The 20,990-nt window shown below is 58.3% G+C and overlaps 1 protein-coding gene across 1 annotated transcript in view; it reads right to left on the bottom strand.

Annotated features, from left to right (window-relative positions):
- Window positions 1-18,108, bottom strand: part of LOC117653674 (agrin-like) — a 178,431-nt gene extending 160,323 nt beyond the window's left edge. Inside the window, exon 1 of the mRNA XM_034399497.1 lies at window positions 17,949-18,108. Within this exon, the coding sequence (XP_034255388.1) occupies window positions 17,949-18,012 (64 nt within the window). The 5' untranslated portion in view covers window positions 18,013-18,108. The remainder of the gene's footprint in view (window positions 1-17,948) is intronic.
- Window positions 18,109-20,990: the final 2,882 nt, after the last annotated feature.

Genomic DNA, 20,990 nt, shown 5'->3' with positions numbered 1-20,990 from the left:
TGATTTACGGGACGAGTTGAGCCGGTTTCAATCCGTCGCAACTTTGCTTGAATGCGGCGCCAAAGTGTAAGCAGTTGCAACTATGCCGAACCGCCCCCGCCCCCCCCCCTTTCCCCACCCGCCTCCCCACCGCATACCAACGCCCCCAGCCCCTCCAGCGCCAAGTTATACTGTCGCTCGTCTTGAGACAAAGACAAAAGAAAGGCGACGGACAAAAAGAACGAGAACCCCGGGTGTTTCACCAATTATGGACTTTGATTGGAAACCACAGTGGACAATAGGGCAGGCCCCCTGCGGTCTTTGTGAGTCAAAGTTTGGGGCAGAGACACTAATCGGGTTAGGTCGTTAGAGGCAGAAAAGGGAAGGGAAACGAAAGAGTGCTTCAGCATAATCACTTTATCCTGCTCAATGTTGTTCGTTTTTTATACCTCTTTAATTTCCGTATACCTGGGGGAAATGGTATAAGAGGTGCTCCGCTGGTGCCAAAGATTATACATTTTTGGGCATTTTTTTTTTTTTTTGGGTTAGTTGTAGCAGGCCGGGATGAGAAAGGGACTGCGGGGCACGCCGTTCCCGGCGTGGGTTCATCCCGGAATGCCTGCAGGGGTTGCGCGTGTGGCTGGGGAATCAGACAGGCTGAAATCTGCACGCGTGACGGCCGGGGCGGCACGGGCCGCGCCACGCCACGCCACGCTGTGCTGCGCCGTGCCACGCCACGCCACGCCACGCTGAGACACGCGTGCAGACAGGGAAGCCGAGCCTGATATGAGGTACGTGACCGAGTGACATGAGATTCCAGGGCGGCAGCCTTCGCCTTCCAGCCTCAGAGGCTGCCTCCGCCTCGGCCCGGCCGGGGTGGCCGGGGTGGCCGGGTCGGCCGGGGGATGATGTTGCCCCACACGGCCAAACCCACCAAAAGCCCGGCCCCCCGTGCGCCACGCCAGGGATCAACCAGCGCAGCTTGAATTAGCCGACAAGATTACGGCGGGAAAATGTTTCACAGCAGAAGTGCACCCAACCAAAAAAAAAAATTTTTTTTTAAATCAAAGAGAAATTTTAAAAACATTTAGCGTAGCGCGTCTGAACTGAAAGTGGTGGCTATCAAACGTTAGTACGCAGTCGCAGTGCAGCCGCGAATTTTTTTTAAAGACCGCTCAAAAACTGGTCGCCACCGCAGAGTGCCAGGGAGGACTTGGGGGAGGAGCACCAGTAAATTATGTTCGGCCCTCATTGAACAGAGCGATCGGCTAGGGCCGCCAGGGCCGCATCATTTGCGACTGCCAGCAGCAGCGTGGCCGTGGCGGCCACGGCCTAGCACTGCATGTCAATCACCAGCAGCAGACGACGTGACGGGGCGCGGCGTCGCCTGTCGGTAACGAGCCTGCCGCCCCCGCCGCGCCGCCCCCCGCTGCCCCCACCGCCCCCCGCCGGACGGAACCCCGCCACGACCAGATATTCGCCAAAACAGGCGGCAGGACTGCGTTCGATTCAACCGACAAGTACCACGCATAGCGGCAGCCAAGAAAAAGCAGAAGCAAAACAAAAACTTGAGGTGTCCACCTGCCAAGCATAAAATAAAATTGTTTTTAAAATAATATTTTTTTATTCCCGAACGCAATGAATAGCGCCCGCTCACGTTTGACGCGCACCTCGCACTGGGTCGTTGTTGTGTTGTCACTGCCTTGCCCGCGCACATTCAGACGTCCGCACCTGATTCGCAGGCACCCTTCGTTGTGCCAGTCGCTCCGTCTCTGTCGCACTCACGGCGCTCTCCGTAAGGGTGCGAGAGAGACAGAGCGAACCGCTCGGTAGCCCAGCGCGAAGCAGGCCAAGCTGGCCAAGTTCGGGCCGCCAGTCTTTGCCCGGGGCTTAAGGGGGGGCTTTAGTGGGGACTTCCCCCGGGCCACGAGACCGTCGTCCGTCCCTTTCAGTGTGCTCAAAGGCCTGTGACACCCTTGTCCAGTCCCAGCGCCTCCGTGCCAGCGCCCCGGTAGGACCCGGTAGGGCCCAGTAGGGCCGGCCCGGCCCGGTGGTACACCATCATGCCGCAGTGCAAATTTCTCATCATTATCGCGAGCCGGTTCGGTCCTAACCCAGTCCCAGTCCGTTTATACCCCACGCGCCGAGTCCGACATGGGCCGCTCGGTTGGCGCGGAGTCTCTCGCGCGCGGTGTAGCGACGGACCAATAAATGACAACATTAGACACAGCACTAGGAAGAAACGGCTCTGATTAAGACTCTAGAAAATCAATGCCTATATGAATTGAACAACTCTAGAGACTACTGAAGAAACAATTTTAAAAACGAGTACGGAAAACTTCAAAAAGAAATTTAGAAATCCTCCGACAGCGGCTCTAGAAACAACACCAGAATCTTAAACCCACACAGACTCTGGAGCCTACGCAAGCACAAAAGCAAGCATCAGTCCCATGTATAAACTTTTACGTGTCCCCTCATGAACCAATAATATAGCTATGAAACGGCAAGCAAAGATTTATGAAAACAGTTTGAAAAGTTTATAAAGAGACCTAATCTTACACGAGCTACACAGCCTTTTGGCGAATTTCAGAGTCTGTCGTTACTGTTTGCACTAGCTTACTCACCGCTGTTGTGTAGTGGTTTGTTATCCAATGCTCAATACAGTTGTGGCCGGCCGGGCCGGGATGGTGCGGCTAACCTCCAAACACCACGACACTGGCAAGAACAGACGGATGAGGGGCTGCACACTTGCTAGCTCTGGAGAAGGCATACGACGGCGAAGCAACATTCTCACCAGCAAAATAACAACAAGTTCAGCGTATGTCGACATCGTTTAACTAAACCTATTGTACTTTCAACTCAAACACCACTTGAACGACACTGGGAAACCGTTGGAAACACAAACTTCTTTTGTTTTGCCCATCCCATTCTTATTGGCAGAGAAACCTGCGAATAAGGGAGAGAGCGACCTATTGGCAGTTCCGGGACAAGTTCCGGGCTGTTTTTGGCGCCAAATGTGCCCCAGTGCACTGTGATTTTTTTTTTCGCCCATCGAGGGACCGTTTCCCTCCCCATCAAGGCGGCCGAGGCCGAGGCCGTGGCCGAGGCAGGCAGGAAGGAGGTCGCGCAGGAAAGGCAGCAGGAGGAAGATCTAATTAAAAAATTCCTTCCGCAAGTGTTTATAGCGCTCCTCTCTCTGACCAGCAGCAGCAGCAGGCCGGGGGCGGCGGCCGCTATTCATTGAAACAGCGCTCAAAAAGAAAGATGCGTTGGAAACTCTGCGCGCGGGCAGGGCATGGCCTCCCCGCTCACCTGTTATCAGCCACAGCCTACGGCCCACGGGGCCACGCCGCGCCACGCGGCCTGGCTGGCCTGGCGAGGCACGCGTGCGCCACGCGTGCGCGGCGCCGGCATGCAGGTCACGCGCGTGACGTCTTGTTTGGAAGGCGGAGCGGCGCGGCGTCATCGAGAACAAGCTACCCCCGAAAAAAAGGGGGGGGGGACCAGGTTCGGGCCGGGGAACGAATTCACCTGTACTCGGTTCAAAAGGCGGGGTGGGTGGAAGTTGGGCCGAGTTCTTGGATCCGCAGACTCGCGAGCGAAGACCCGAACTTCGAGTCGTGAAACTTGAATTAGAAGGGCTGATTATTATTTTGGGGTTCATCGCGGTCCTGGAGGCAGACGCCGCGACCAAGGCTAAGTCGGCCTCCTCCCTGCGGCAGGCGCAGTGTCCGCGGCGCGGTGGGAGGCGCTGGGAGGGGCGGCCGGGAGGAGGTCGTGGAGCAGGTACCACTTGCAGTGGGGCGGTCCGATTGGCCGGGATCGGGAAGGACGGCGAGGGTCAGGTGAAAACGCGCTGCATCGCCAAAACAGCAAAGTGGCTCGCACAGCGGCACGGCGGCACGGCGCCCGGGGCGGGGGTGTTGGTATTTAGCCCTGTGCCTCTGGACTCGCCAGTGGGGTGGCTTGGGCGGCCGAGGTGATTGGAGGGCGATAAGCCGACGAGCGGGGCGGCATAGGCCTTGCCATAGGCCTTGCCATAGGCCGCCATGGCCATGGCCATGCCCGGCCGGGGCCAGGCCCTTCGGACGGCCCTTTGGACGGCCATGACTGCCCGGGGCGGAAGGGGACGAATCCCTTCCACGACGTCGTCGCCCGTAGTGAGCCGGCCAGGCCGGGGAGGAGCACGAGGAGGACGAGGAGGACGAGGACGACGACAAGGTCGACGACGAGGTCGACGACGAGGTCGACGACGAGGTCGACGACGAGGTCGACGACGAGGTCGACGACGAGGTCGACGACGAGGTCGACGACGAGGTCGACGACGAGGTCGACGACGAGGTCGACGACGAGGTCGACGACGAGGTCGACGACGAGGTCGACGACGAGGTCGACGACGAGGTCGACGACGAGGTCGACGACGAGGTCGACGACGAGGTCGACGACGAGGTCGACGACGAGGTCGACGACGACGACGAGGACAACAGAGAGGGCGACGAGGACGGCGAGGACGGCGAGGACGACAAGGACGGTGAGGACGGCAAGGACGACCAAGGGCAGCGAGGACGGCGAGGAGGGCGTGGACGACGAGGACGGTGAGGACGACCAGGACGACGAGGACGACGCGACGCAGCGTGACAAGAACGCTCATCGCGAGTCATTGATTGTGACGAGCGCGCCAGAACAAGGCGGCCTACAGACTGACTGCGACGAGCCTTTCGTTTTCGTCGCTCTGTCTCTGTCACTCTTGGGGTGTCCCGTGCGAGTGCGAGAGAGACAGAGCGACAGAACGGGCGGGCCGAGCCACCGCAAGCAGTGCCTCATTGCCGTGAGAGCGACGCCCACGCTCCCCGTCAGACTGGGGCCCGAGAGGCCCGGCGGGGGGCGGCCTGGGCGGCCAGGCCGTGGGGACAAAGCCCAGGACACACACAATGCAGCAATAGATGCAGCGGCGCGCGCAGCGATAGCGCGCAACATGATTTGGAAATATTTCGATTCGATTTTATGGAGTAGAAGGGTGGGCGGGCGGAGTACGGGCAAGCACTCTACTGCCGGCGCGCTGTAGGCGGCTGTAGGAGAGGAGCCGGTGGGTGGCATGCAACACACAAGAAAATAAAAAACACGACTTTTATATGAAAAATTAAATTAAATTCAAGAGAGGTATTCAGAAAGATCAATACGGTTCTGTGTGACAAAGGACAGGACCAGGACGGCCGCCGATGACGCTGTGCACCCAGACAGCGTGGCGTGCGAGTGAAAGAAAAGAAAATGCTGTTCGCCCGAATCCTCATGAAGCATCATTACAGGACGCGCGGTGCGACAGCGCCCCGCCCCGCCCCGCCCCGCCCCGCCCCGCCCCCCCCCGCCCCGCCCGCGTGGTGTCGCCGGACACGACTCATGGACGCGTCGGTGCGCCGCGGGACGCCGCGCCGTGCCGAGCCGCGCCGCGCCAAGAACCGTGTGATACCTGAGTACACCGCTCACACAAGGGGCGTGGTCGGGCGGACACATCCGGAACGCCCCTCGTGGGGCCCTGGTGGGGCCCCGGTGGGGCCTACCTCTCCGGGGGTGACAGCCACGAGGCACGCCCAGCGCCAACCCCGAACACTCCTTTCCTTTATCATGTTCTCGTTTTATTTGTGCCTCTTTTTGTGCTTCTTTTTTGGTAAGGAGGCCTTTTGTAGTCGATTTTTACTGTCGCCCGTCGGGCCGTTGGCGTCGTCGGTGCGAGTCAGAGTAACGCCGCTGTGCGGCACCGGCGGACTGCGCTGGACTCGCTGACGGGGCAAGGAGGAGGGCGACGAGGATGTGGAGCAGGACGACCAGGACGACCAGGACCACGACGACCAGGACCACGACGACCAGGACCACGACGACCAGGACCACGACGACCAGGACCACGACGACCAGGACCACGACGACCAGGACCACGACGACCAGGACCACGACGACCAGGACCACGACGACCAGGACCACGACGACCAGGACCACGACGACCAGGACCACGACGACCAGGACCACGACGACCAGGACCACGACGACCAGGACCACGACGACCAGGACCACGACGACCAGGACCACGACGACCAGGACCACGACGACCAGGACCACGACGACCAGGACCACGACGACCAGGACCACGACGACCAGGACCGGGACGACCAGGACCAGGACCAGGACGACCAGAACGACCAGGACGCCAACAAGAACACTGCCGCCAGGTGTCCGCTCTCGGTCCCCCTCGGTGTCCTGCAGTGTGCTGGCGGACCGAGTGGCGGACCGACAAAAAGGAAGGGTCCTTACACGTTCATCACGTTGTCCGTCTGGAGGAGCGACTCGGGCCGCCACAAATCACGCATTCCGAGAAGGGACGCGTCATGAAGACACTGCGAATAAGACATTATGCAAACCGGGCGGCCATCTGTCGCCGCGGTCACCGCTGTGCCGCTCGCCGGACGACAAGCGGCCGACACTGATTCCGAGTCTGTCTCTCTTGCACCTGGGCGTGACGCCCCATGAGTGCGAGGGAGACAGAGCGACCGGAACGGCTCTCCGAATGAGTCTGCAGCCAAGCGGCCGGCACGCCTCGGTCTCAGTTTTCCAATTTCCAGGTCACGAGCGACGCGCGACGCGCAGCGAGGCGTCTCGCCGCGCCGCCGTAAAATCTGCGGCGGCAGCGCCGCCCCGTTTGCTTTTTGTTTGCTTTTGCTGTTGTTTTTTCACTTGGATTTTTCATTAGTCCATCGCTTGAATGTTTAAAAAGGACCGGGCGGGAGGCGCGGCGCTGCGCGGCGCGGCCGTTTCCTTCAAACAAACAATCGCATCTTATTGCACCGCGTTGTCAAGTTCGCCTTTTGCTTTCTTTCCCTCTTTCCTTTTCCCCCTCCTTTTTACAGTGGTATAAATGTCGAGATTGTCTTGGCCAGCGCCGTAACGCACCGGATGTCCTGTGGACACTGGCCAGAACAACACACACTCACACAAACGCGAGCGCGTATGTCGGCGTTACATACTCTTTTCATTTGCATAACCGCTCTGGGCCATTGGAAGAAATCGAATGTCGATACCCTTGTTCGCCTTAAACTTGGTGAATGTGTTTCGGTGCGTGGACGGGCCCCGGTACAGAGAGTGGGCGCGACGTAAATAAGGATGCAAACGTGAGAGAGAGAGAGAGAGAGAGAGAGAGAGAGAGAGAGAGAGAGAGAGAGAGAGAGAGAGAGAGAGAAGAGAGAGAGAGAGCGAGAGAGAGAGAGAGAGAGAGAGAGAGAGAGAGAGAGAGAGAGAGAGAGAGAGAGAGAGAGAGAGAGAGAGAGAGAAGGATACGTCGCGCGAAAAGTCCCAGCAAATCGACAGCCCGCTGGCCTTGGCTGGCACGCATTGTCCTTGGCCGAAGCTATTTCACCAAGACGCCTCCGTCCAGCTGTCCCTTCGAGAGGCTGCCTTCGAGAGGCTGCCTTCGAGAGGCTCCCTTCGAGAGGCTCCCTTCGAGAGGCTCCCTTCGAGAGGCTCCCTTCGAGAGGCTCCCTCCGAGAGGTCCCTCCGAGAGGTCCCTTCGAGAGGCTCCCTTCGAGAGGCTCCCTTCGAGAGGCTCCCTCCGAGAGGTCCCTTCGAGAGGTCCCTTCGAGAGGCTCCCTTCGAGAGGCTCCCTCCGAGAGGCTCCCTCCGAGAGGCTCCCTTCGAGAGGCTCCCTTCGAGAGGCTCCCTTCGAGAGGCTCCCTCCGAGAGGTCCCTTCGAGAGGTCCCTTCGAGAGGCTCCCGTCGAGAGGCTCCCTCCGAGAGGCTCCCTCCGAGAGGCTCCCTACGAGAGGCTCCCTTCGAGAGGCTCCCTTCGAGAGGCTCCCTCTGAGAGGTCCCTCCGAGAGGTCCCTTCGAGAGGCTCCCTTCGAGAGGCTCCCTCCGAGAGGCTCCCTCCGAGAGGTCCCTCCGAGGCCCCGCCGAAGGCCTTCACGGCCCTGAGGCCCTTAGGCCCGACATGCACTCCTTGGCCTCCCCCGGGGCGGGCCGGCAGCGCAAGGCCCGCCGGGTGCGGCTGTGCGGCTCCCAAAAGCCATACTACACGGGCATAAAACACGCACGGCAGCCCTTGCCCCCCTCCCTCTTTTTTTGGCTTGTTCATTACTTGTGTCTAATACAAAACTCCCGCCGACACGCTGTTTCGTGTGTGAGTGTGTGTGTGTGTGTGTGTGTGTGTGTGTGTGTGTGTGTGTGTGTGTGTCGGCGAAGGGCTGCTCACAGCCCAGTAGGCAAACCTCAATAAATGTCTCGGCGCGCTCTCCTTGTTTGCAGTGCGGCTCGCCGAGGATGCAGCATGCCCCTGCCAAGGACCCTGTCACACACACACACACACACACGCGCGCACACAAGCACGCACACACGCACACACGAACACGCGCGCACACACACAGCGTACCCGCCATGCACGAACGCACGCCACGAAACGCTAACAGGATTGGGGGTAATCAGAATCAGCACCACACACGGAGCAGGATGGTTGTTTTCGTCCCTGTCTTTTTTTTTTGTTCTTTTTTGTGCTTTTTTCTACTTGAATAATAAAAGTACGTCCAGACAAATTGAAGCTAGCAGCGGAGTGAGAGTGCGCGTGGGTGCACCACATGTGCACTGCATCGCAGCGACTAGGGCGCTATCGGAGTGGGGCGGGGCGGGGCGGGGCGGGGCGGGGCGGGGCGGGGCCACTCCGGGCGAGGCGACACAACCGCTGCAACTTTGTAGATTCGGCCCGGCGACGATGCGCGCAGCGCGGCGTCATTAAAAGTTAGCACCTCTGCCCCCGCGCCCACCCCGCGCCGCCCCGCCCCGCCCCGCCCCGCCCCGCCCCGCCCCGCATCGGGCCGCGCTCCGTCGCCTTCACGCCCGGCGCGGCGGCGCGGCGGCGCGGCCATGCAGCGCGTCTCGGCAAACAAGCGGCGCGCGGCCCGGGACGGTCTTCGCTGCCGTCTTCGGCTGCCGCACTGCGGACCCCGATGCCGAGAGTCGTTTCCGTCGTTCTGTCTCTCTCGCACCAATACGAGACGCCCCATGAGTGCGAGAGAGACAGAGCGACGAAAACGACTCTCTGGAATCAGTCTGCTGCACTGCTGGTCAAAAACAATCTGCCGGTCCCGGCCGGTCCAGCAGGCCAGTCCCGGCGCGGCCATGCATACAGGCCGTGCAGGCCATGCAGTGCCGCGCCGCCCTCGTAAAATTAAGGACACGCCGATAACGAAGAAGGGAAAGTGCCACACACTCGTCCCATCAATAACGCGGTGCTCGGCAGTGCTGCACCACGCACCACCACGGCGGGGCGGCGATAAAGATTAAAAGCGTCGCGAGGAGGGCGTGGCCACGCCGTCGCGCGCCTCCCTCTGCGCCGTATGGCACATTGAAGCTGCAGCGACGACGACGACGACAACAACAACAACAACAACAACAACAAGAAGAAGAAGGAAAAAGGGGGCACTCTGTCTCCGAAAGCAGATCAGGCGAAGGCCGCAGAGCAGAGCGGCGTGTGCGGAGCAAGCTCGTTACTGTCACACACGGTAACACCTTGTAACAAGAGTGGGTGCCCGGCGCCACGCCCCGCCGCGCCCCGCCCCGCCCCGCCCCGCCACGGCGGGATAGGTTTATTGAGATTGGCATCCGTTGCAGCGTATCATTCATTTCGCCTTTATTTGCCCACACATTCACATTCAATCCCCCGGCCGGTCGGTCGCGCGCGTTGCCGGGCTCTGCATTCAGATTCAGACCCGGATCGCGAGGGGGTAGCAACTCGCGGAATAGTCGGGTCACCTGCTCTGTAATAACAACGTAATAGCCGTAATGACGGCGTAATAACCGAAATAGTCGCGTAATATCGGTAATAATAATAACGTAATACACGTAATATTATCGTAATAGCCGCGTAATAACCGCGTAATTGGTCAGAAATGCCCCTGTCAGGGAGTATTGACAGCTCCTGATGGCGTTGGCTGTACTCCACGCACGGTTGTCGGCATTCCCCCAGAGTCGGGTGGAGGGGGTACACTGTGCGAAAAATGTAGGGTGTTCTCCGTTAATTTATTAACAGGATTTGCCGTACTTAGAAGCACGGTGTTTACTGTACCTAGAGGTACAGCGTTTACTGTACCTGGAAGGACGGTGATCACCTCAATTTGTACAGTACACTTGTCAAGAGGCAGTCATTTCATGACATCAAAGTCAGACGATTTTGAAAATTTACTAAAACTTTTTGGAATTGAATTTAACTTGAGATCTTTTCAACTTGACGTTACAAGTGCCGCCTTGAAATCCAATCTTGTTATATTTCTCAGCGGTTTGAGTGAATTTTCCAATTGGTCCAAATCAAGATCTTCTTACAGAAATGGATTTGTCTCGACAAGACAAAAAAATGTCAACGTATGTCATAGGTTTGGATGGAACATAAAAAGGCTATTCACCTACAAACTTGCAAAGATGGTCAAGAAATGACCTTCTTGGTACTTTTGAAGCTCAATAACGTTGTCATTCCCATCCAAACCTTTGAGATGTGTTGACATTTTTTGTTTGTCTTGACGAGACGAATCCATTTCTGAAAGAAGATCTTGATTTGGAGCACTTTGAAAATTCACTTGATTTGGACCTAGTTCTAGTAAATAACTTCGAACCAGGGTTGGGAACGCTAACGAAAAAAGTTAGCGCGATACGATACGCTAAGGTCAGACCTGCGTTAGCGTATCGCGCTAACGCTAACCTCCTGGCAAAAATTTAGCGCGATACGATACGATAATCGTCGATAATCGCCAACGATAACCAAAATCACTAAAAAGGTACCTGAAAACGCAAATTGGCTGAAAAAATCTCATTCAACGAACGTAAATGAAAGCAGATGATACTCGTCTGGTGCTGTCGTGTGTGCTAGTTTTGGCAGGATGCTCTCATCTTTGTGATAGCCCAACGAATGGTTCCAAGAGTCCTTGCCGCGCGGGGTCCGCGGGCGCCCGCGGGGCTGAGCCTAGCCGGGAAGAATTGTTGAATTCCGCGCAGGCTGCGCCGCGCCACAGCCAGACAGCAGACAGACTCACCATCCCGCCCCGGCAGCCCGCCCCTATTATATTGTTAGGATACGCACTTCGTTTCTGGACTCTGGAGTAAAAGCTAGCTGACACCTTTGTGTCTTGTAGTATTAGGTATATTTTAAAGCAAAGGTAGCAAAGGTATCATCTGCTAAAAATGAAGGCGCGACCCACTCGGCCGCTTCCTTAGGCCGAATCCGCGGCCCAGCGGCGGCGCGGCACGGTGCTTGCGAGTCGACAGAGTGCGGCCCGCGCGGTTTCGGTGCTCAAGCGCGAGTGGCTCAGGGAAATTTTGGACGCATTTTGTCCTTTGAAAAGAACAGCGTTATCGTCGATACGATACGACGATAGCGGTTCTTCATTAGCGTATCGCGCTAACGCTAACCCCCTGGCAAAAAATTAGCGCGATACGATACGATAACGAATATCGTTATCGTATCGTCGTATCGACGCTCACCGATAAATTAGCGTTCCCAACCCTGCTTCGAACAACCTTCAAAAATAACCAAAAAAGAAAAGAAAAACTGTGCACTGCAAATATGCAGCGGGATTTTTCATAACACGAGTATGTTGCAGGAAGCGGAAGCAACGTGAAAGATTTGGGGCTGTTTTTCAAAGCGTAATAACCGCGTAGCACAATAGTCCGTAATAGAACGTAATAGCCGCGTAATATACGTAATATCCCATCTATTACGCGTAATAGTCTCAAAACGTAATAGTCGGGCCGCGATTTTTGGGAGTTGCTACCCCCTCGCCGGATCGCGTCCCTCTAAACCCTGCGAATACCGTATTGCACGTTGCAATTTTTCTTTTCTTTTTTTCTTTTTAGGGGTTCCCAAGAACCCCTATTGTCCGAGGTCCGTGGATTCTTCCCCCCCCCCTCTCCGATTTTCAAATAAACAACTCTAAACTATTTCAACCATGAAAAAAACGAAAATTCCAATTTTTTTCGAAAATTCATCGTGGAAATTTTCCGTAAACGCGAAAAACATAAATTTGCAACAATCGAAAACGAGAACCGTTAATGATATGAAAAAATGGTTCAAATAAAAAATGTGCCACTCCTCAAAACTAAACCTCCTGGCTCATCAAAGTAACAAGAAATCGTATATGTTCTGAGCAAATGGTCAAAACATGAAAAAAAATCTCCATGGCAACGGCATGGTCCCATCGTACCACCCGTCAAAATTTAAAGTCGCCCATTTAAAAAATCTAAACGCCGTGAAATTTGAAAATGCTAATGCTAACACATTGCACGGTGTCTCAACGTTGGAACATCTTTAAAGTCTGTCACTACTAAAAAGTTCGTAGCAGAAACGACGCATCAAATTAATTTTCGTGGGTTGGCACCAATATGCTTCCCGTCTGCGCCCTTTCGAAAATCGCGAGGCTGAAAGAACGAACAGGCGCCCATTGAAACTGCCCCTCCATTGTTGCTGAGGTTGGATTGTTTGGCATGCTCTCAAAGGCTGCGGTTGTCTTGTCATGTTTTCCTCGATTTTCAACCAGTTATGGAAACGGGAACACCGTGCAATGCGATTAGCATTGGAATTTTTTTTTTTCGCGGCCGAGGCCGAGAGCGCCGTGCGATCGGCGGGTAGGCAGCCACACGGCACGCGTGCGGCCGGGTGGCCTACCCTGGGCTTCGCAGGGGCTTCACAGGGGCTCCGAGCGCGTTTCCAGTGGAAACTCTCCGCTTCGCACATTCGGCGGAGTCACTCGATTGTGGGTGCATTTGGTGCCACGGCGTGTACTCGGTGGGGTGGGGTGGACCAATGCCCACCCTGGCCAGCAGGTGGCTCCACGGCCTGCACACCGTGGTCGCGTGCACCGCATCGGTGTGTGTGTGTGTGTGTGTGTGTGTGTGTGTGTGTGTGTGTGTGTGTGTGTGTGTGTGTGCGTGTGTGCGCGCGCGCGTGTGGGTCCAGCGACATGACATGGGCAAGCACTGCAGTGGTGCACTTGTTTACCTCGGCACCGCATGCCTGCGACAGCCATTCACTACTTGGCATGCATGTGTGTGTGAGTGTGTGAGTGGCCGGGGCGTATGTATGTTGAATGTGGCCACCCTCACGCCACGGCTGGTAGGCTGGCTGGCTGGCATGAATGCTGACGCTGGCCAGTCGGTAACCCCCCCCCCCCCCCCGCTACCCGCCCCCGCGCCGCGTTCAAAAAGGAAGGCGCAAAGGAGATGAATAAATTAATGGAACCGCGGTCGGCTGGGCGTCGGCGGAGGTCCTCCGCGGCGGTCTTCGGATTCCTGCTCCGCTTAATTGTTATTACTGCTCTTTTGTTTTGGTTATTTTCTTTCCCGCTCGCTGTTTCTTTCTAATTTGATGCATGCCGCGCTCGCGGCCGCTAATTGGCGAGGGCCAACAGGTGCGAGAGTGAGGGAGGGGGAGGGAGGGAGAGGGAGAGGGAGAGAGAGAGAGAGAGAGAGAGAGAGAGAGAGAGAGAGAGAGAGAGAGAGAGAGAGAGAGAGAGAGAGAGAGAGAGAGAGAATGCAGGCGACGCAGGGCGCTTCCTGTGCAAACAGCGCTGTATCGTTTACCGGGCTCGCCTGCACTGCAAGTGGCGGCACGCGACACGCGACTGGCAGCCAACGACGTCCGTGAAACCGAGCACCGGGTAGCGCAGTCGGTAGCGAGGCCGGTTTATCAGATGCGTGGATCGGGTTCAATCCCCGCTCCAACCACGCAGTTTGTTCGCGAAACGAAACCGCTTTTACTGCCGCCACACTCCTTCGTTCTTATTTTTTAACAGTGGCTCTCCTCCGCCTGCAGGTAGCCGACTGCTACCTCGGCCCCGCTCGGCCAACTCTTTCCTATCCTCGGGCCGCTTTCCTTTGAGGGCAACTGAGAGCGAAAAAAAGATCGGTAAACACAGCGCCAAGTTAATCTCCTTTGCGCCAACAATTTCCAGAGTGAGAGGCGTCTGAGCGGCCCAGCCTCCAGGCCAGCCTCCATCCGCTGGAGTCTGGAGTCCGGCGATGCTGGAGCCATCAGTCTCCGCGTGACAGAGCGTCCGATCCAAACAAAAGCAGGCGGCGGCCCTGGCTGGCACACTGCTGGCTCTGCCCGCCTGCCAGGTGAGGAGACTGTCGTACGATCCCGAACTGTGATTCGTCGCTCTGTCTCTCTCGCACACGGGGCGCCCCACGAGTGCGGGAGAGACAGAGCGAGGAGGCCGCCGTTCGGGCTGTAGAGGTGCGGCCGCCATATTGGCCCCGCGTCAACGGGCCAGGCCGCCAGGCCATGGCCAGGCGACGCAGGCGATGTCGTCTTCGGTATCGCCATCATCGCCATCCTGACCCGAAATCCGAATCCCGAAGGCTAAATCCGAATGAGAGAGGTCCGCGTCGTGCCGGCCCCTGGGCCCCGTGACGTGGATGAAGGAGCGGGCCGAGTCGCCGCCGAAACGTGGCGCACAACACGGCAACACCCCGCGCAACAACTTTTCGTTCGCAGAGTAGCTCGGACGATGAAATAAAGTTTCGGCACAATCTTCAATTTTAAAGTTTATACGGCCTGCCTTCTGCCTTGTGCGCGTCTCGGCGTCGCGGCCCTCCGCCTTCATATTGGCCGTGGCCTCGAGCCAAAATCAGCGCGCTCGTTTTATTCTGCGCTCCTCGAAACAGTGACGCGTCGCGTCGCCGGCCCCTCCGTCTGGACGTCGCGCCGCACCACGACCGCCACGACCACCACGACGACGACGGCGTGCCCGGGGCGCCGGGGGTTCAAACGAACGCCATTCTTCTCGAGTTGGGAGCCGAGCTTCGAGCCGAGCGCACCCCTTCCCGACTTCCAGACGGCGCGCGTCCGGCCGGCCTGGCCGGCCTGGAAGGCCTGGCCCCGTTCCGTGGCATCGATCCGAACAATTCATTCCTATGCGACCCGCGGGGCATATTTGGCACGCAGCTCGCAGACGGCAGGGCGGCGGCAGGGCCAGGTACTCAGCGGCGGGGCGGGGCGTGGCGGGGCGGGGCGGGGCGGGGCGGGGTGGAGCGGGTGGGGCGGGGCGGGGCGGGGCGGGGTGGAGCGGGTGGGGCGGGGCGGGGAGGGGCGGGGCGGGTCGGGGCGGGGCGTGGCGGGGCGGGGCGTGGCGGGGCGGGGCGGGGCGGGGCGGGGCGGGGCGGGGCGGGGCGGGGCGGGGCGGGGCGGGGCGGGGCGGGGCGCTCCCACGCCGACTCTTTTATTCACGCTCTTTACTCCGCCAGTCCGTCCATAAGGCGGAGTAAGGCCTTAAAGTCCCCAGCGGCTTATCACTCGAGTGCAGTGTGATGGCGCTCCAAGAGTGCACGACCGCGGAGCGCGGCGGAGCGCCAAGCACGCCAAGCACCGCCAAGTGGCGGCCAAGCGCTTTAGTTTAGAACCCCGCCGCGCGCCGACCGCGGCGCTGCACTCGTTAGAGTTGCACGTGTCGGAGGACTGGTGGACGCCCACGTGGGGCCGCGCCCCGCCCCGCCCCGCCCCGCCCCGCCAGGCACTGCGGCGGTGTTACCTTCCTCGTGGGAGGACAGGCATGGCTCGCCGTGGCTCGCCAGCACTGCCGGCAGGCACCGCAGCGGTACCGCCAACAACAACAACCACCAGAGAACGTGCGGCCGTGTGCGGACGTCAGAGAGATCTCGAAGACACTTCGAGAGGAGAGGTTCCAGAAGGGTGGCGGTTGCCGGTCGTGCGGACGTCAGAGAGATCTCGAAGACACTTCGAGAGGAGAGGTTCCAGAAGGGTAGCGGTTGCCGGTCGTGCGGACGTCAGAGAGATCTCGAAGGCACTTCGACAGGAGAGGTTCCAGAAGAACAGCGGTTGCCGGTCTCCAGGGGTGGATCCAGAGACGGGAGGCGAAAGGACAATTGAACTTGGCCTCTAGGAAGTCGCCTGAAAGGATGACAAAAAGCCACACTTCTCTCAGAGGGTGCTGCCCCCTCAGGCCGGCTCTGGATCCGCCGCTGCCGGCCGCTGCCGGCCTAGTCCGTCCAGCGCTAGATATCGGAACGGAGAGTGCGCCGCGGCGGTCCGGGCCCTCCTCCCACACTGTCAACGCTAAGCCGGTCACAGCGTAACCACGGAGTGCCAGCTGCCGCGCCGCCGCGCTGTCGCCAGCCCGGTCTGGGCGGCCGCCCCTTTTCTTGCCTTTTATTCAGGCGCCGCGCACCCATCGCCTTTCCCATCGAGAGGGAATAATTACCGAGGCGCAGATTAGTCGAAAAGCCAGGCGGCCCCAGCCAGACTTGCCGGGCCCCTCCGTCTCTCTCGCACTCGCGGGGCGCCTCGGAGGAGTGCGAGAGAGACGGAGCGAGCGTTCGGAGTCGCCCCGGAGGACCTCAGCGGCGCCACATGGCGCGTGGTGGCGACGGCATCAAAAGGCGATCCTATCGCGTCTGTGTGTGTGTGTGTGTGTGTGTGTGTGTGTGTGTGTGTGTGTGTGTGTGTGTGTGTGTGTGTGTGAGCGCGCGCGCTCGCGTATGAGAGCGAGAGAGAGTGTGTGTGTGTGGGCGAGGGTTTAATTATTCAGCCTGGTACAGCGATTCACGAAGAAGGAAAACGATAGATATCTGCGCGCGCTTGCCAACACTCGGCCCATGCAAACATCGTCAAGGAGTGGAGAAGAAGAGCACCATGCCAAAGAAGAAGAAGGAGAGGTGGCCGGCGCGCGCACGCAAAGCGTGCTGCTGAAATGGCTCATTAGGTGGGGGGGGGGATGTTCCCGCGGTGTCATGTATCACCGTCGGACGCGACGGGAAAAGCAGGCAAAGGCCGGCAAAGGCTCTCGTCGCTGTCTCTCTCGCACTCGCGCGGCGTCGCGCAGGGGAGCGAGAGAGACAGAACGACGAGGGCACTGTTCGGAGCTGCAGGCGCGGGCTCCACAAGGCGATTCTGGCGCTGGCTCGCTCGATGTGCCTCCCCGCCGTCCCCGGCGTCCCCGCGGCCGCGCTCCGGAACCCACGTGGGCGGACGGGCTGCGGCGGCTGGGGCCAGCGCGGCCGGCGGGGCCGGCAGGTCGGCCGGCAGCCCCGCCGTGGCGAGCTGCACCTCACCAATAACATGCGCTGGAATGCCCGCGTTGTGAAACACAAACCGTGACAAAGTGGGCCTCGGGGGCCAACGGCAGGCCAACGGAGGCCCCGGGAGGGGTGACCTACCGCGCGGCACCGCCGGCACCCGAAAACCAACAAAAAACTCGCTATGAATCACGTATGCCCTGGCGGGGCCGAGGGGCGGAACTGCAAGCGGGGCCGCCCCGGAGTACGGCAGAAGCAGCAGCCCGCAATTTTGGCAGGTGGTACTGCTGCCGCGCAGTGGGCCTGAAGACCGGTGGAGGCGGCCAAAGTCCCGGACGCGTTTTGAGCTCCATAGTCGCTAAATAGGGCTCGAACCGAACGTGTGACCCCACCGATGAATTGCTCTCCGAACGAGGAATCCATTGGTGGGGTCACAAGCTCGGTTCAAGTTCTGCTTAGCGACCTGAAGATCAAAACGCATTTGGGGTTTCGGCCGTCGGCGCCGTTCTCCTGGCCCACTGTGTGCTGCTGCCGCGGTGGCTGGGCGCTGCCGCGCGCCGACATGCAGGCCAGCGCCCTGCTGACCTCTGGGCCTCTGGGGATGCCTTTTGTTGCAGATATTTATGGACACCTCGCGTCGTACGTCGTCGAGGCGTCGCCCGTCACATACTCACACATTCATGCGTGTTTTCCCTTCCTATTCCGCGCTGTTTTACATACGCCAAGGTGCGACGGACTGACAGGCCGCTGCGCGTGCGTGTGAGCGTGCGTGGGTGTGTTCGTGTGTGCGTGCGTGTTTGTGTTTGCACAGGAATAAGATTTGGGGCCCGGCCGTCACACTCACACGCCAGTATTGTAGTCGCTTTTGCTTCAACTTTTGCAGCTAAATTAGGGAACTTGGAAACTTGAGTCCTTACCTTTCGCTGCTCTGGCGGAGATCTGCAGGTTCCTGAGCGTCAGCGGGAACGGATCGGCGGCCATCTGCAGGTGCGGCGCGCGCTCGTCGTAGTCCGACACGGTGTTGGCCTCCTCGGCGAGCTCGCGCGCCCAGCCGGGCTTGGGCTTGTTGGCCAGGAAGATGGCGGTGTGGTGCAGGCGCAGCAGCGGCGGGCACCCCGTGGCGGGGCGCGCGGCGCCGTCGGGGGAGGCCGCGGTCTGGAGGTGCACGAGGGAGGCGTCGGCGAGGTCCCCCTTGAGCATGCGCTTGACGCGCACCCAGAGCACGGCGCCGCGCGGCAGCAAGTCCTGCGTCTGCCGGCCGCGCCGCGTCGCGTTGCCGACGGCCCTGCGGCCGCGCACGCCGCCGCGCCCCACCACCTTGCCGGTGAACACCAGCTCGGCCTTGCGCGCGTGCTCCAGCAGGGCGCCGGCGCCGACCTCCCCCGGGGCCAGCAGCAGGGATTGCAGGGCCTCGGTGGTGCCGCTGGGCGCCAGCCGCAGCATGTCCTGGCTCTCGCCGTCCGCGCACCGCAGCGACGCCTGTCCGCGGCGGCTCAGCGCGTGCCGCCGCCGCCAGTACCGGCCCAGCCCCTGCAGGCCCTGGCGCCGCTCGCGCAGCCGCCGCTCCTCGTACAGCCGCATCAGCGGCGACAGCGTGGTCGTGGTCGTCGTGGGCGCCTCCGTCGTGAACATCTCCTCGTAGTCGTGGTCGCCGCGCGCGGCCTCGGCGACGCAGGCCGCCAGCAGAACCACGGCCAGCGCGGCCAGGACGGCCCTCGACCTCATCGCGAACCGCATGGCGGCGCAGTCGTCAAGACGGCCGGGTCATGTTGCCACGCACTTTCAACAACACTGCACAAACACACACTTTGTTTCGGTTGTCACTGCACTCTGCCAATCGACACACTGGCTTGCCGGTCAAGCAACACATAAGCAACCTCTCGGACACTGCACTGCACTCGCGACGCGTCGACGTCCAGAAGCGAAGCTAGCGCAGCACGAGGGCACGGCTCGGCGCGCACGCACACGCGCCCGTCACACTGCCGACTGTGGAGGACGGAGCACTGCGGCCCGGCGGCCTGGCCACATCTCAAGAGGAGCTCTGGACCGGGAGGCGGCGGCTGGCTGCGGCTGGCACACTGCCTCGGGATAGAGCCCTAGAGAGGGGGAGAAACGCGAACTGCTGAAATGCTCCGCTGGATTTCTCATAATTTAGGCTCTTTCGGGCGGATGCTGTCTGGACAATTTCTCATACATAGTCAAAATGGCCGTCGCTGGTTGTGTCTGCAACGAGGCGTTTGTTTACAAGCAAATACTTTTATTAAAAAAGTTGTCTGTTTTTACAGGAGATTTTAAACTAGTTTAGAAAAAAAAAATAAGTGGTTGCAAGAAAACCCTGAGTTCATCACATTGTTTCCAGCTCTGAACATAATGACCTGAAGTAAGATGTAAAATATGACTTTTGGTTATCATCAAAATTGATAGGCAAAAGTTAAACTTAATAATGCATAATTTTAATCCTGAATAGAGATGTTAATAATCTCTTGACACGTTAAGGTGGAATTGAGGTGTGGGTGAAACTTTGTATGTACCGAAATTGACTATAAAGATGAATTTAATTCCCTCTATTTACTACTGCTTTACGTTCTTAGAGTCTTTGTTACCTGAACCCTTATGTGAGCGACTTATGGAACATGAACTGATACATTTATATGTGCCTGTGCTGGTCACTCAACTCTTACGATGAATGTTGAAGAATTTTTTTTCCCACTCCGTCAACAGGCCACGCATTCATTTTTGTTTTATTCTGGCCAAATTTTTTGGGATAGTTCTTTGAGGTCCATGTAAAAATATTATAGAGAGATATTTCAAATAACTAGCCATTTTCTCAAATCACAAACTGTTTTCGAAGATACTTTTTTTCTTTTTTCACTATTTTTGGTTTGAGAAAAACCAATGTTTAATTATGGAAATTTGGAAATCCGTCTTTGCCACAGGACAGGCAAGTCAATCTAGAACTTGAAAAAACAGTTTGAGGTCTCGACAACTTTTGGTTCCTTGCAAGGAGAATTTGAGCCAACGGCTAAATTGGTTACGTAAACTTCAATTACTCAGAAACTTATGGGAGTTGAGTGCTTTAACTTGGGGCTTAAGCTAATCTTCTGGATAGCAACTAAAAAAGAAAAAGACAATCATGATGCCACAATTATTTTGTAAATACAATTTGAGGTCTCGACAACTTTTGGTTCTTTGCAAGGAGAATTTGAGCCAACGACTAAATTTGTTACGTAAACTTCAATTACTCAGAAACTAATGAGAGTTGGGTGCTTTAACTTTGGGCTTATGCTAATCTTATGGATAGCAACAAGAAACCAAAAAGACAATCATGATGCCACAATTATTTTGAAAAGTGATATTTCACATCTTTTCACTTTACAGTAACCTTCATATTTATGAGAAAAGCCCACTGTGGCTTAAAAGGAGGGTAGATGAAATTTGCTGTGGAATAGTTTGCCAGCTAGTTACGGTCGCTGACCAGCGCTGACCGACGGGGAGCGCGCAGCGCGCGCAGCCGCTGAAGCAGACGACGCGACCGGCGCAGAACACTACTGCGCATAATAGTCAAAATGGCCGCACCAATCAGGTGCCGCGACGCGGGTCGCGTTTCTCCCACTACTCTAGGGCTCTACCTCGGGAGTGTCTCTCTTGCACTCGCTGCGCGCCCCGGCCAGGCCCCGGCCCGGCAAGTGCGTGGGCAGACCGCACCGCCGGCCGACCGGGCCCCGGGGCCCGGCGCAGCGCAGCGTCGCACGGACGCACGGACGGACAGACAGACAGACAGACAGACAGACAGACAGACAGACAGACAGACAGACAGACAGACAGACAGACAGACAGACGGACCTAGCACAGGTAGAACCGGCACATCGGACCTGGCGAGCGTGTGTGTGGGGGGGGGGGGGGGGTGCGCGGGCGCGCTCGCGGGCGCGTGGGCAGGGACGGGCCCGCGCACTCGAGGG

The sequence above is a fragment of the Thrips palmi genome, unplaced genomic scaffold (assembly GCF_012932325.1).
Source record: "Thrips palmi isolate BJ-2018 unplaced genomic scaffold, TpBJ-2018v1 HiC_scaffold_8, whole genome shotgun sequence".
Lineage (NCBI taxonomy): Eukaryota > Metazoa > Arthropoda > Insecta > Thysanoptera > Thripidae > Thrips > Thrips palmi.
This window is presented reverse-complemented; position numbering and strand designations above follow the sequence as displayed.